This window comes from Mastigoproctus giganteus, chromosome 1, assembly GCF_048544385.1.
Source record: "Mastigoproctus giganteus isolate SK-2022 chromosome 1, ASM4854438v1, whole genome shotgun sequence".
Classification (NCBI taxonomy): Eukaryota; Metazoa; Arthropoda; class Arachnida; order Uropygi; family Thelyphonidae; genus Mastigoproctus; species Mastigoproctus giganteus.
Window position 1 is genome coordinate 18,177,563 of NC_143575.1, and position 14,479 is coordinate 18,192,041.

Sequence of the window (14,479 nt, forward strand, 5' to 3'; positions counted from 1 at the left end):
TTACTAAGAGTTCTTTGAAGGGACACTAAGACCCAATTCCTTAAGGAAATGAGGATCGTATGTTTAGCCATGCCAAGACACATTCCTATATTCATATACGCCCTACAGGGAGCAACTGACATCGCTACAGCTTATCGATTTATTTCTAGCAATTAAGAAAATTTCCAGGTGGCGCTACGTTCGCCTACTGTCGCTGCTCCTGCTTTGCTGCTTTGCTACCAGCTAAACCTTGGCTCCTCTGCCATGTGGGCTGTTCATCTATTTTGCCCGGTGTGCGACGCGAGCGATAGGCTCATGCGAACGCTGGCAATGCGCGCACTCCAACGTTGGTCTGCCGCTGTCTTCAGGTTTGAGTTCAGTGAGTAGGAAAGGATGAATGACGCGTGGAGTTTTCGGTCGCTCTTGACCTAGGAGAAAGTTCTAAGTCGTCTGTTTCTCTTTTTTTGTTTCAAATTTTTTTTTTTCATAGCGAGATAATTAAAAAAAAAATTGGACCCTTCTTTAAATGATCACAATGCAAAGACTTGGATATTACTTCGGGATACTGATAATTAAAGATGTTGCAGTACACAACCCCTCGTGTGTTGTCCTACACCCCCGAACGAACTAATATCTCCATTTGGGTTTACCAGGAAAATTCGCCAAAAGTATCTTCACTTTGTGTGGTTGCCCTTTATTAAATAGGAATCCGCAAAAGTGTAGCTGTTCTGAACAGTTACAGGCCAGTGCCCGGCCGGTTTCTCATGACGCCCCTCCTGCCCTCACTTGCCCCTTTGCTCATGCTGCTCCAGCTGAATGCAAAAGGTAAGTTTCATTCATCTTAACAAAAGCCATTTTTTTCCGCAACTTTTCTAACCTATTTAGCGAAAAACGTTTCGAGGAATAACGTGTTAACTTTCTTCAGATAGTACTGTATAATTCAAACACCATATGGCAGCGAGCCAACAGATATAAAACAATAAGAAATGAACGGGAGAATTCCAGATCAATGCAATTATTTTAAATATAATTCTTAGCTCCATCAAATATTCTTTATTATTATAATTCGGTTCTGATACAACCGCCATACATTTTTCATCCCTATTTAATCATCCAATAATAAAGTTAGAGCGAATTTATCCTTCGAGTATTATTTACTCACTATTTAAAAGATACTTAGAAGAGACGCATTGATGGCAAACCATTTTGCAGACGACACTCCAAAGTGTGATATCTGTAAAGGATTATTTTTTCGTCTGCTAAGCGGAATAAGTTAATTAACTCAGAAAGACTTTTGTGCGGCGAGTTTTCTATAAATAAACACAGGTGACCTTTATCGTCACAAGGACACACAACAGTTAAACCAGACGCCCATTACATTACATTACGTAGATTAGAATATATTTAAGGTGGGACATCCCTTTGCTCTTGTAAAGAGGGCTTTTTACGACCAGATTTCCCCCCTCGCAGATAAGAAACCAATCCTAATTTAAACATAAGACCTTAGAAAGCCAATAAAGTACTTTAATTGGACTCCTAGGAACAAGCAGTAGCAGATACACAAGAATTCTTCTGCGCACTAATTGTTCCTATTGTTGCGTAATTGTTCGTTACATGGCTATTACCAAACGACTACTTTGGAGTTTATGAAACTGACAACTACTTTAATGCAGCGCGTGCAAACCTAATTTGACTCGTGCACAATTTTTCAATTGTTGTGAGGCACGTGAAAGAAATCTGCATGTCGTTTGGAGAGATGCACAGATAAACAAATCAGTTATTTCTTGCATTGCTTTCAGAAATATAATTTTATGGACGAATCGTTTGCAGTTATCAATATTTCCTCATCATCTTTTGCAACATCCCTCATTCTAAGTACCACGCATTGTCCTTTCGGATTCCATCATTTATATTCAATATATCATTTTCCACATCGTTTGCTTCGGCTTCCCTTTAGGTAAACATCTTGTAGGAGGAATGTCTGTGGTTTTATTTATTCAGGTTCCGATACCAGCCACCATCAGGACGTTTGTTTTTCTTCTTTATTTGTCTCTCCCCTTCCCCTGAAGCTATTTATTTTAGCCCTCTTTGGAGCTGATGCTGTTGTTTGTTCTTTCGATCATTACGGACCGGTGGTTATTCCCGCTATCTTGTGTACCTCTGGCGATGTCCTCCCATGGAACCGCGTGCTGCTTATCATCCCATGCTAGTTCGTTTATCGGTACGGTCGGTGGACCAGGTGGCTTGGATGGACATCTTGGCACACACAACTGATAGCAAACTTTATCATAACAAAGGGGGAGAAAAATGACAGTTCTCTCTTTGTGTACGGTGTCTCGCTTGCGTAGTAGGCTACGTTACCTAGAAACGCACGCATCTGTCATCAGAAGAAACAGAGTGACAGAATCCATCACTATTTCTCTGATTGCATTGGAATACAACCGAGAAAACAATTTAAATACTTATGCACACCATGTTCGTTGCATTCTCGAAAGAAGATCCATATGGGGTTATGTCTGTGTTTCGTGTGTTCAAAGGCTGGGTTTGCCTATTTTGGAAAAGGGAAATCCTAAGGCAAAACTGCTTTCTTTTGAGACCATCATGGAATTTGAACCTTTTGATCCTTTTTTCCAAAGGGCAGCCACAAAAAGGGAAATCGAATATTGTTAATGTTTATTGTTGCGTAACAGCTGTCTGAACGCTCGCACGAGACCACCGGCTTCATATGAAACTGACAAGTTTTGCACGTGACATTGTAATCTACCATAGCTCATTCTACATTGTTGCTAATTCTGAAATCTTAGCAGCTAATTGCGTACAATTACGTTAGCAGACGATGATAGATTTCAAGCCAAGCGATAACTATTCACACAACCAACCGATAGAAATTCTGCAAAAAGGAATATAACAGATTACCTTCAAAATCATCATTATTATCGAGCGGAAATCATGCTTCTGGATAACGATAAGGGGCTGTTTGGGGGATATTCCTTCATAAACAGCGCGCTGTGGGAGTAGTTACACATCAGAATAATTTTAGAACGACAGAGAACTTCGTGAGACTTTTGGTTCAGGTAAAATCAATTATTAATTTGCTATTTACATGTAAATCACGTAATATCGCCTTGGGAATAACGCGTAATCACTTTAGCTACTCTTTGACACATCTGCATTGTCGTCTGCGCTTCGGAGCAGCAAAGAATCCCGAAGTTGTGTGGTGCGCACTTAAATTCGACGCGTTTGAAGTTCGCTTCGCTATCACCAACTTGAAACAATAATCGGCGGTGACGGAAATACTTTAATAAATCTGTGTTAAGCTCTGCGAATGAGCTTGGGGAAGGCTCTGCTGCAGATCTGCGTCCATATTATTGGCTCATTAAGATTTTCACCTCGATTTGCAAGCCACAGTGGCAAAAGATCGAAGATAAAGTTCACCATTAAAATTTCAGCGTCTTAGCATTATTACTGCTTTTTAAATTAATCTCGTGCGGTGAAAGTTAATGCACAGCCTTTGTAAATATTTCTCTGCAATTTGTAATAAATACAAACTGCGAATTTTATAATGGTAATCATTGTTTATATGCACTGAGTGGCCAGTTTATTAGGTACACTCCCAATTGTTGGAACAAATTTCTATCTGGTGTTGTGGAAGTGGATAGTTTGAATAAAAATCTAATTGCTTTTATTTGCAGTGAATTCCCTCTTTCTATGAGAGGGGACGCTCATTGAACACTCAAAAAACCATAAATTTCTTTCGTCATTTACGGGATTCGAACATGGATCTTTTCCGCTCGGTAACCCCTCCTCCCCAAGCATACAAGCAATCGACCTCTTCATCAGTCCTAGAAGTGTCAGTGCAAGTATCACGGACATTACCGCGTTACTGAGGTGGTCACGCAAAACTCTATACCGGAAATGGTTCAATATCCAGAAAATATGCATACGTTAGGTCTTCTGGTACCAGTCTTCTGTCGCAGTCTACTTGAACTTTATTACTGACCAGGCGCATACAACAAAGCTGCAAAATGGTTCCAGAAGCATGAGAAGGACTTTACCTTACTTCATTAGCCTTCTCAACCGTGAAAATCTCTATCCGATTTAACATCTGGTGGGATGGGTGAAACAAGCAAGTTCCAGCAAGGATTCACGGATTTGCATTATCCTTGTTCCGGCTATTGTGAGGCTAAAGCGGGTGCTATTGTCCATTGCGTTGCAAATATAATAAACTGGCCACTCAGGCGATGTCCACTGTAGCGAATTACATTCTAAAAGTAGGCCCGATCCAGTCCCTTCCTTCTTATCGTCTGGCAATTGATGAGTTCGTACTTTGTCTATTTTAAAATTTTGATTAAACAGGATGAATAATAACGATTTTTCACCCTGGGCCCGACTGATGAGGTTCTAGTGAACATTTTTTAGCAAGCAGTTCCACGAGGTTTCGCCCCTGTACAGCCTGTCGGCAAGGGGGGCATTTCATAAATTAAAATGCCTCCTGAGAGATTTCCTACATTAGTCCGGATTATTACCAGCTACGGATCACTAGGATAACGTCCAATCTTATTTGCATATTTACAGTTTATATAAAGCTTATGGTTCTATGTAGTTTAACCTTTCCTCTGATGACGTAAAGGGTGATTCATCGTGCAAAGTGATTGGATTCGGGACTGTACAGAAGCTATAGTTCTATTTTATAAAATGGCAACTCAAGTCAAGCGCATGCGTACTGAGATACGCGTAATCACCTTTCAGTCTACTTTATTCTGGATTATGCTGTACTTTGTCATACTACATAGGAAAGAATTGAGTCCCCTTTTGTCTCTAATATCCATAACACCAATTTTCTCTCTCTCTCTCTATCTTAGTCGGTCCCTCGTGGGTAGCACAGTTGGCAGGATCGCTGTCCTTCTCGCACTAGTGGAAAAGATCTGAGATCGAGTCCCGTCGATGACGTGAGGAATTTTTATGGGTCTTTTTCACAACGTGGCTAAGTTAGTCGATCTCGGGGTGGGTACCATGGTTTTTTCTCCCGGAAACTTGGGTTTTTCGTCCAGCAAACAGAAAATCGACTTCAGAACGCATGCAATTTACAGACAGACAATATACATGGAGCAATACGACCTTAGTCTCTGATGTTCCTAAAACACCCTACTATAACAACTCTTAATCTGTGCCCTTCATTCTCTCTCTCTCTCTCTCTCTCGTTGTTGGCACAGTTGGTATAATCACCGTCCTTCCCGGGTGGAAAAGACCCGTCAATGACGCGAGATGAGACATTTTGATGGGTCTTTTTCACAAGTGGCTGAGTTGGTCAGTCTCTGATAACAATAGCATGTTTTTTTATCTCCAGTAAATTCGGGATTTTCGTCCAGAAAACATCAAATCGACCGCAAAACACACGAAATTTGCAGACGATATATACGGCGCAATATGGTCTAATCGCTCAGTCTCGTTTCTTTTTTTTTTTTTTTTTTGTTGTCTGTCTTTTTGTATCTGTTTCTTTCTTTATGCACTTCTGTCACCTTGGCCAATTTATTGAGCCTCGGGGAAAGGCATCAGGGCCCACCTCACTCGGAAACTCTGGTTTTTCATCCAGTAACAACAACGAACAAATCGATAATTGCATACATACTATTTAAAGACATTAATTTATTGACGCCACATGGTCCTCAGTTTCTTTGCCACAAATTCTAAACAAAAAACCAGATCATGAATGAAAAAGCTATTATGTTTTTGTTATAATTTTCATGATTTATATTATTTACACTTTCTTTGTCGTACCATTTTTAATGGCAAATCGAAGTTTGAAGTCGCCATATTTCATGTTAATGGTAAATGGAATTAGCATACATATGAGTTAGGATTTATTACTTGTGCTTTGTTATTGATAAAACGAAGGAGAAATTTTTCTGATTATGACCATCAGCAAAAGATGAGTATTAAGATGCGGTCCATGCGAATACTTTCACTGGACAAACTTTCATTAGCAATAAAGATCCTCTTCTACTCTAGCATATATGTCGTTCTGGATTGGGCAAACAACGATGTAATTGGTGGTTTTCTCGGTAGAGGGCACCACTACCACTTCTGGTCGATCAGTTCGATAACGATGAAGAGCCAAGCGGAGAAGTGAGGAGAAGAAAGGTCAGAGTGGGTGCGAGAGTCAGAAGTGTTTATAGATAAAGTTCAGCTATCGACTTGCTGATGTGGAGAAGACTTGCGGGTATTAACGCCATGTAAGAAGACCACTGGGCCTTGCATACCTTTTAAATGGGACGAATGGGTGATGGTTGAAGAACTCGACAACCCTCGACTTTCTCGCAGAGAAAATACCACTCTCACACACACACGCACCACACTAAAAGAAAGAAGGCGTAGAATAACACGCACGACACACGATGGAGTTCAAATCGACTTTTGTTAGAGAACACACAAGATGTCGATGCGATCCGTGTACAGATTTACTATCTTTTAAAAAACACGCAGATGGATAGTAGTAATATAGGAGAAATGGATGGACTGAAAATCGTCCCTAAGTTGGTGGATGTGATTCAAATCATGATTCTGGAACAGTCAGGCCGATTGTAGAATCTTTTTCTCTCAAATGTGATGCGTACATGTCTGGCTTGGCTTCATGGGTGTTGGAGATGTGTTATGGTGGAATATAAAAGAGCCAGTTCCAAAGAATTGCAGAGGAGTGTAAGGAGTCACGGAATTGTATTGAAGATGGCGATTGGTCTATAGTTATGAGCATCGATTTGCTTCCTTAGGTTGATGAAAAATTATTATTATTATTAATATCAATTTATTTCCGAAGAACTGTCCTTTTACAGCTATGCAGCTAGAGGACATGAGTTAGTCATAAAATACAGACATATGCATTGCATACAGAGCCAGATACAATATACGGCCTTAAACAGCCACTGGTGAAGATACAAAAACATAAAGTTATAAGAAATACAAAAACATAAAGTTACAACAAGTACAAAAACATAAAGTTACAACAAATAAAAGTGCATCCGGATACGTCGAAGCGTGGATATTGCGGTATCACAGAGAGTCCACCTAGAGCTTGACTAAGGCATACATGTCTGCAAGAATGGAAGATCTGTAGGTTCTGTCCTTGCAAAGTTTCTCAGCGTCTATGGCTAATCTGTTAAATATTTGGAAGGAGTTGTGTGGAAACATGTTGTCCAAGGAGGACATGCTACGCAGCTTCGACCTGTATGGGAGGTGTTGGACTGGCATCTTCTACTGTCGGACGGTCTGGCGATGATATCCCAAATATCGGGTGACTTCAGTTTTCCGGATAGAAGCTGAGAGAGGGTAAGAAGGTTCCTAGAGATGATGTGATACCTCCAAGGAAGCGTATTAAGATTGGTGACCAGAACAGATTTTGAGATTGTAGGTGTTAGCCCAGCAACCCTATTTAGCCATTTCAAGATCCAGAATTCCAGGGAGAGGAACCTGACTTGGTATGATGAGGGTGCTGAGGACCATATAGTCGAGGCATATAATGGAATTGGGAAAATACAACGAAGAATGTATTTGATGATAAGGTCCGGGTTATGGAAGTTGGAGATCTCTTGTTTTACTGCCCATAAAGCCGAATATGTTTTCGTTCGAGTGGCATTAAAGTGAGGCAAGAAGGTGAGGTCTTTGTCCCAGATGATACCCAAATCTTTATGTTGGGTGACTTTTTTAACTGGAGAATTCGCAATAATGATGTCCACCTCGTTGGTATTTTTCTTCTTAGTGATAGAGAGTTGTGCAGTTTTCTCTTTATTAATGGAGAGCCCAATCGCATGAAGGTAGTTTTCCAGTTCATGTAGCTGTCGGTTGGAGCTCACAGTAATAGACTGGAGAGACTGGGGGCATTTTGTGATGACGAAGAACTTAATATCATCTGCGTAGGTGGTAAAATTAGTACGGTTTGATAGGAAGGGTTCTAAAGATGCGGCGAAGAGGGCGGCAGAGAGAACGCCCCCTTGGGGGAGCCCTCTGGAGCAGAGAATGTGGTGATTATGGTTTTGATTTCTGATCCATAGGATCCTGGACTGAAGGAGTTTCCTAAGGAGAACTAAGATGTTGCCAGAGATTTTGAAATAGTTGCACAGTATGGTACATAATGCATGGGTGGACAGATTGTCAAAGGCCGCCTTAATGTCGAGAAACACAATATCCAGTTGCTCTTTGTTGCTTAAGGTACTTTCAATTCTGAACAGTGTGTCCAAGAGGTTGGTGATCGTGGAACGTCCAGGTAGTACACTATGGAGGTATGGAGGTTTGTGGCCGAACATGTGATGGATGAGAGCAGGAAGTATGGCTCTTTCCAAGATTTTGAGAAAAGTGCATCCTACAGAAATTGGTCTGTAGTCATTAGGCAATTTTGGGTTAGACTTTTTTGGAACTGGAGAAACATAATATGTGTTCCAGATAGCAGGGTAAACTCCTGTTACGAGGACGGAATTGAATGCATCAAGCAAGAGATCAATGATATATACACTGCACAGTTTAACCATGAAAATAGGGAATCCATCCGGGCCAGTGGTAGACTTGTTGGGAAGACTGTTGATGACCTCAGTAAGGCGTTCCTTTGTGATGGCTATTTTATCCAGTGATGTCTGGTTAGCTGGTGGATTAACCCGAATAAAGGGGTTTGGGGCAGATAGGGGCTTAGTTGCGAGCGAGTTAGCCCATGCAAGGAAGGTGTCAGTGGACATGGGGGACTGTTGATTCTTGTTGGTGAAGATTCTTTTCCCAAGTTTCATTCTGTGTGCAATCCAGTCATTCTGCGCCTTCCTCCGAATGCGTAGGAAGCGTGCCCGATGTTTTTTATAGAGTTGGTAGTCGGCTAGATCCCGTGTTTTTTGCCATTTCCTGTATAGTTTCTGTTTCATGATGAAGGCGAGTTTTGCGTCGCTGGTAAACCAGTTCTTGGTCCTGGGAGACAGGCGTACAGATTTGGAGGCCCCTTCACAGGCGATGTCTTTTAACAAGTTTGCTAAATTGGTAAGCGTTTGATCAGGATGGCTAGCAGCAATTTTTTTCCAGTCTGTAGCTTTTAGTCTTTGTAGGATGATTTGAGGTTGCATATATTTTAATGAGAAGATCTTGAGTTGGGATTCTTTATGGTCATGCTGTTCAAGTTGTCGGGGAGAACATAGACATTCACTATCAAAGGAAATTGGGAGGTGATCTGATGCAAACTTAAAAATCGGCGTTGTGAGAGTAAGATGGTCAAGGTTATGAAATAAGAGGTCTAGGTTTTGATGTCGTCTTGTAGGTTGCGTATGGGTTAGTCTAAGGCCTAGAGATGAGAAGGAGCGTACGACGTCCTTCAAAGCAGCTTCGTGTCTTGGGGAAGGCATGTTGAAATCTCCTAAAACAAAGGTGAGCATGTGAGGCTTGAGGTGGGTTATAATCCAGGTAGTTAGCTCATCCCTTGTGTCGGGATTATGGTCAGGAGGTAAATATACCGCTACAACTTGAGTTCTCACTTCTTTAACTGTAAAAATTGCAGAAATGGCTTCAAATGCAGGGGAGTCGCTGAGTTGTGCACACACAAGGTGATGGATGTCTTTGTAAATGATGGAGACGCCACCTCCACGTTTGAGGTCCCTGCCGTTGCAAACATTTTTGTAATGGTGAGGAGTGGCCAAGTGGGTGAGTTGTCTTCCATGGTTAAGCCAAGTTTCCTGGATACAGATGAAATCATATTCGTCGAGCAGGAGGAGAGATTGCAGAGGGGCCAATTTGTTAACAATGCTGCGCACATTTTGCGAGAAGACCCTGATTGTGTGGCATGTATGGAGGTTTTTTGGAATAGATGATTGCTATTGTAGAGGACGAGTAAGCAGGGATTGCTGAGGGGATGGCCTTTTTTCGTCCGAGAAAGGTCTGATAAGTATGCCTGGAGGCCAGAAGTCGGGATCCAGAACTTTTTCGTAGGCAGTGGGTGAACATCTTACTAGAAATGAGGCGTAGCCATTTTGCCTAGTTTTAAGCTGTTTTACTTCGATGCGGACATTGTGTTCCACAAGAAACATTCTCTTTATGGAATCGGGGCTTGTTGAGGGTCCAAACCGGGAGACAAATATCTTGGTTCTGGGCAAAGCGACAGAGATGTCATATTTCTCTGCGAGCGTCTGTTTACTAGGGTGAGTCTTTGATAATCGCTTGTTGACTAATGTTGTTGGAATTCTTTGGTTGCCTTCTAGTGGGGGAGAAAATGGGGCGGGGCTCTTGCTTCTCGAAACACATCTCTGGTCAGCGATTCTCGGTTCAGTAGCTTGGTCATGTCTGTCGTGTGGTACAATATGATCATTTCTTTCGTGAAACAGAGTTAACTTATTAGTGTGGTTCACTACACCGGTGGTTTTGTTTACTTCCTGCGGACGTTTGTCGCTTTTCTTCTTCTGATCCCGATTCTCAAGTGATTTAAGGAACTTGCAGTAATCTGATTTCATTAGAAGAGTTTCAAGGGCGCTTTCATTTTCTTTAGCCACCCTAAAGGGATTCTTATTGTGCATCTTTTCTTTTTGTGTAAGCAGTTCGGCAGACTCAAGGGGTGTCGTTTGCGTGGCTGCATCCCGTTTTGTGACTATGCAGCGGTCATTAGTGCAAAGACACCGTTCAGCACTTATTTCCTGAAGGGTGCGAGCGATTGTCCCGAGGACTTCACACAATTTTGTAGATGCTTCCTCGATTGCTATTGTTTTTCTTTTCGAATCATCCTCCTGCACCTTCAAAATCTGTCCCGCGAATTCTTTTTCCTTCTTTGCTACATGAGTTTTTAGCAGTGTTATTTCTTTCCGTATCGTCATTAAGCTGGGTAGTTTGGGTGTGGCTGACGTTCTGCTGTTCGCTGTCGGTGCTGCTTTAATATTTTTGGTTTGACTACTACAATCCAAGTTGTTTTCTTTCAGAAGTTGGGGGGTTATTGCAATCTTGCGTTTTGATTTGGTTTCGCTGCGGACAGATTTGAGTTTGCGACTCATTCTCGTGTGTTTCATACGATTGATTGTGCATTCCGAGACTTCGCTCTTGCGGGGAGATGCCCTTGAAAAATCGTGGCTATCGGAAGATTTGTTTTCTTGGGCGGCCTTACCCTTACTTTCGGGTATGTCGCGGTGGTTGCATTGTGGGATCACTGTGGTGTTTATGCCCGATAGGCGCTTTGCCACTTTTTTCATGTTGCCGAATAGGGCTGTTAGTTAGTGAATGGTTGATAATTCTAGTAAGGAATTCACTCTGTTAGGTCGGGACTCCCAAGGACGAAGAGTGGGGGTTCTTTCAGCTTCAAAACAAACAGCCCACGCAGTGAGGGGAAGCTCGCACGGACGACCTTGAGAGAAGCTAATGATTAAGGGACGGGACACAAAAGGCACGTAGAGCACTGTTGGCTTTTGATATAGCTAATATTAAAATCATAAATATCTTTTTACCTTGTATCTTCTGTCCGGAATCACTTAAAGATCTGGATTGGTGACTTAAATCCGCGTCGGAAGGTATTAAACTTAAGCCATAGGGTTACTGTGGCACTGAAATATTACAGATATTGGAGGAGCACGTTGTAGGACGTCAGCACTGCTCGAAGTTGCTTGGCTCGATCAATGAGTTGAACTGAGTGTCTTAACAAAAATAGAAGAGATACTGTCCTGTCCGTAGAATGGCTGGCTACCGAGTATACGGACATTGATGAGAGAGTGTTTATATGAGTCAATCGGTTTATAATACCTCTATTTATAATATAACTCCTAGGATTTATATTGCCCCATAAGCGTATCATTGACGGCCATATTCCTTGAGCACGTCTTTTCGAACTGACTGCAATCCAGAAAATTCCTTTGCTTTCAACATGGCGAAGTACGACTCCTCACGGGCTTATACACATCGTTATTCTCCAGACGCGCAATTTTCCTCTGAGATTTTATTTTCATCTGAAAACTAACTTCGATCTACCAGAGGACACACGGATCACAACCACCATTTCTACCAGCTATCCAGATACTGACAAATGATTGTTTCCTTCGTCTATCCTCCTCTGGATTGCTTTTTCCAAAGGTGAACTTGATGTTTGCTAAGTGGATAAATCTTTCTTCAAAGAATCTTACTTTGACGAAGCAGTACAGGAACTTAATTGACCTTCAAGCAACTCATGATCCGCTCCAGTAACCCGCAGGGTTAGTGACTATTTTTGGGAGATCCTGGGCGTAGGTCTGCTGATTGCATCCATTCGACCAAATATGGTTCTCGTGATGTAAATCATGTTTATATTATACCACTGATGCAATGGACATCTCAGTTGGGGTCGGATTGAAATTGGTAGATTTATTGAACCTAAAAATCAATGTACATGGAAACACAGCCGTTCTAACCCTATTAAATGGTCTTATGTGCATCCCAAGTCTTGGTACTTATCTAAAGAAGACTTATTTTGTTTTTATCGAGATGTACCATATAATGTAAGATTGCTTTTCGGAAAGCTCTCTCTTTGTTTATAATCCATGATAAACAAATACCCGTATTTACCCAACAAACGCTCACGAATGAGAAAAAGATGAACTGGGACAGAGCGAATGTAGAATTCAAAAGTATTGATTTATTAACATTTTATTTTATTTATTAATATAAATCACAGGAACCGAAAAAATCGAATATGAATTCGTACCACTCTTCGATGGTTTTGTGACGAAGTCCATTTTAAATGTCAATCGTCGGTACTCCAAAAGAGCGAAAAGTTACTAAAAATCATCGACTTCCATCGCCCCACGATACAGAAAACACGAAATAGAACGCGGGTAGATGTCCTGCAGCGTATTAGAACGGTCGATCTAGTAGGCAATGAAACCTGCTGTAACTGCGCCAGTAAGAGGAATCCCTCCAGCGTTCTGTCAATGGTACGACACTTCCATCATCTTTCAACTGCCGTTAAGTGAAATCATTTTACGAACATCTTTTAAAAGTAACAAGTTGATAACAGCCATTTCTTCTGTCCCCACTTACGTCAAGCGCAGGCCCGCAGCGTTTGCCTTTGTAGCGAGACGCTGGCCAGATGCAAATGAACCAGGACGTCACACTGGCTGGGATAGAAGGACCTCATTGCGAACGGGGAAGTGCCATCTATTGTTGCGTCGTCCGCCTTCTTGATAGATCTTCTATCTCTTTGTGATACTGTAGTTAGCGTCGGATGCAAGCGCGTGCTTTTCCAATGCTTCATCCGGGGTTTTGTCGTACCTGACATCGCAACATCTTTCTTGAGATGCTATTTGAAATTCAAAGAAGAAATCCTTTGCATACCAATATCTAATCATTTCTTTCGATTGACAAAATGATTTCCCTTTCGTCAGGATCGCTGTCAGTCACTGCACTGGAATAAACATTTAATAATAATACATTTAGTTTGCAAAAAAATGTGTTATATTCAGGGATCGGCAAGATTAAAGTTTTAGAAAATAAGGTTATGTTTCTGGCTCGCTAAATAAGGTTGTTGTAGGATTTTTAGGAGCATCAGCGACTAAGGCCATATTGATTAGTGTCTACTGTCTGTAAAAAAATTGCGTGTGTTCTGTAGTCGATTTTCTGTTTTCTGGACGAAAAACTCGTTTCCGGGAGGGAAAACCGTGCTATCCTCGCCTGAGACCGACTAACTCAGCCACGTTGTGAAAAGGTGGGGGAGGACTGTGATTCTACCAACTGTGCTACCGATGAGGGCGAAGAACTGGCCTACGCACGTAAACTCTATTAAGATAAATACCACTTAAGTGTAGCGTATCAACAGACCACCTGGAAGTGTTAAATCCGGTGGGGGATATATTGGGGAGGAATATATTCCCTTTTGGAAGCTGATAAATACACGGATTAGATAACGTAGAGAACTACTTCAATCTGTAATACCAAAGCCCAGTTTATTGTCTTAGCGATACCCATTCCTTCACACCAGTTTAAGCCTATTTCAACCGGCCCTATCCACTCTGTTCGGATACTCGCCTAATCTCGTCTGGCATCGGGGTAGTATATCACAAATGCCAGGCAACAGAAGGTCTGCCAATAGGTTGATTAAGTAAGGTTTCAGGAAGAGCAAACACGCACCTTCTCTCTCTCTCTCTCTCACTGCGCATGGGCTATGCTGTACATAAACCGATACGAGGCCCCAATCTATCTGAGTTCTGGCATCCATATGTCGAGAAGGTTTGCTGAATACATGGTTATAGATCATTGATGGCGTATGTTCTAGCTTATAAAGCGTGACCATTATAATCATGGAAGTAGTGGAGAGTGCTGAATATGATTAACGTAATGCACTGGATGGCCAAGAATCTCACTCGGTTTATAGAGATGTCTATTTGCTTGTTGGGTTAGTCCTTAATGGAGATGGTTTTATATAAGCTAATGTTTGATGTTTCCAACTTCAGCTTTTCATATATTTGCTAACTTTTTCAGTAGAAATTTTCCAATTGAGTTTCGAAAAGTGCAAAATGTAGGGAGTCTCCGAAAAAAA

The 14,479-nt window shown here is 41.6% G+C and overlaps 1 protein-coding gene across 1 annotated transcript in view; it reads left to right on the forward strand.

Moving 5' to 3' along the window:
- The first annotated feature begins 479 nt into the window (after nucleotides 1-479).
- LOC150090598 (carbonic anhydrase-related protein 10-like) overlaps nucleotides 480-14,479 on the forward strand; it is a 172,573-nt gene continuing 158,573 nt past the window's right edge. The window contains exon 1 of the mRNA XM_090378976.1: nucleotides 480-804. Within this exon, the coding sequence (XP_090235102.1) occupies nucleotides 744-804 (61 nt within the window). The 5' untranslated portion in view covers nucleotides 480-743. The remainder of the gene's footprint in view (nucleotides 805-14,479) is intronic.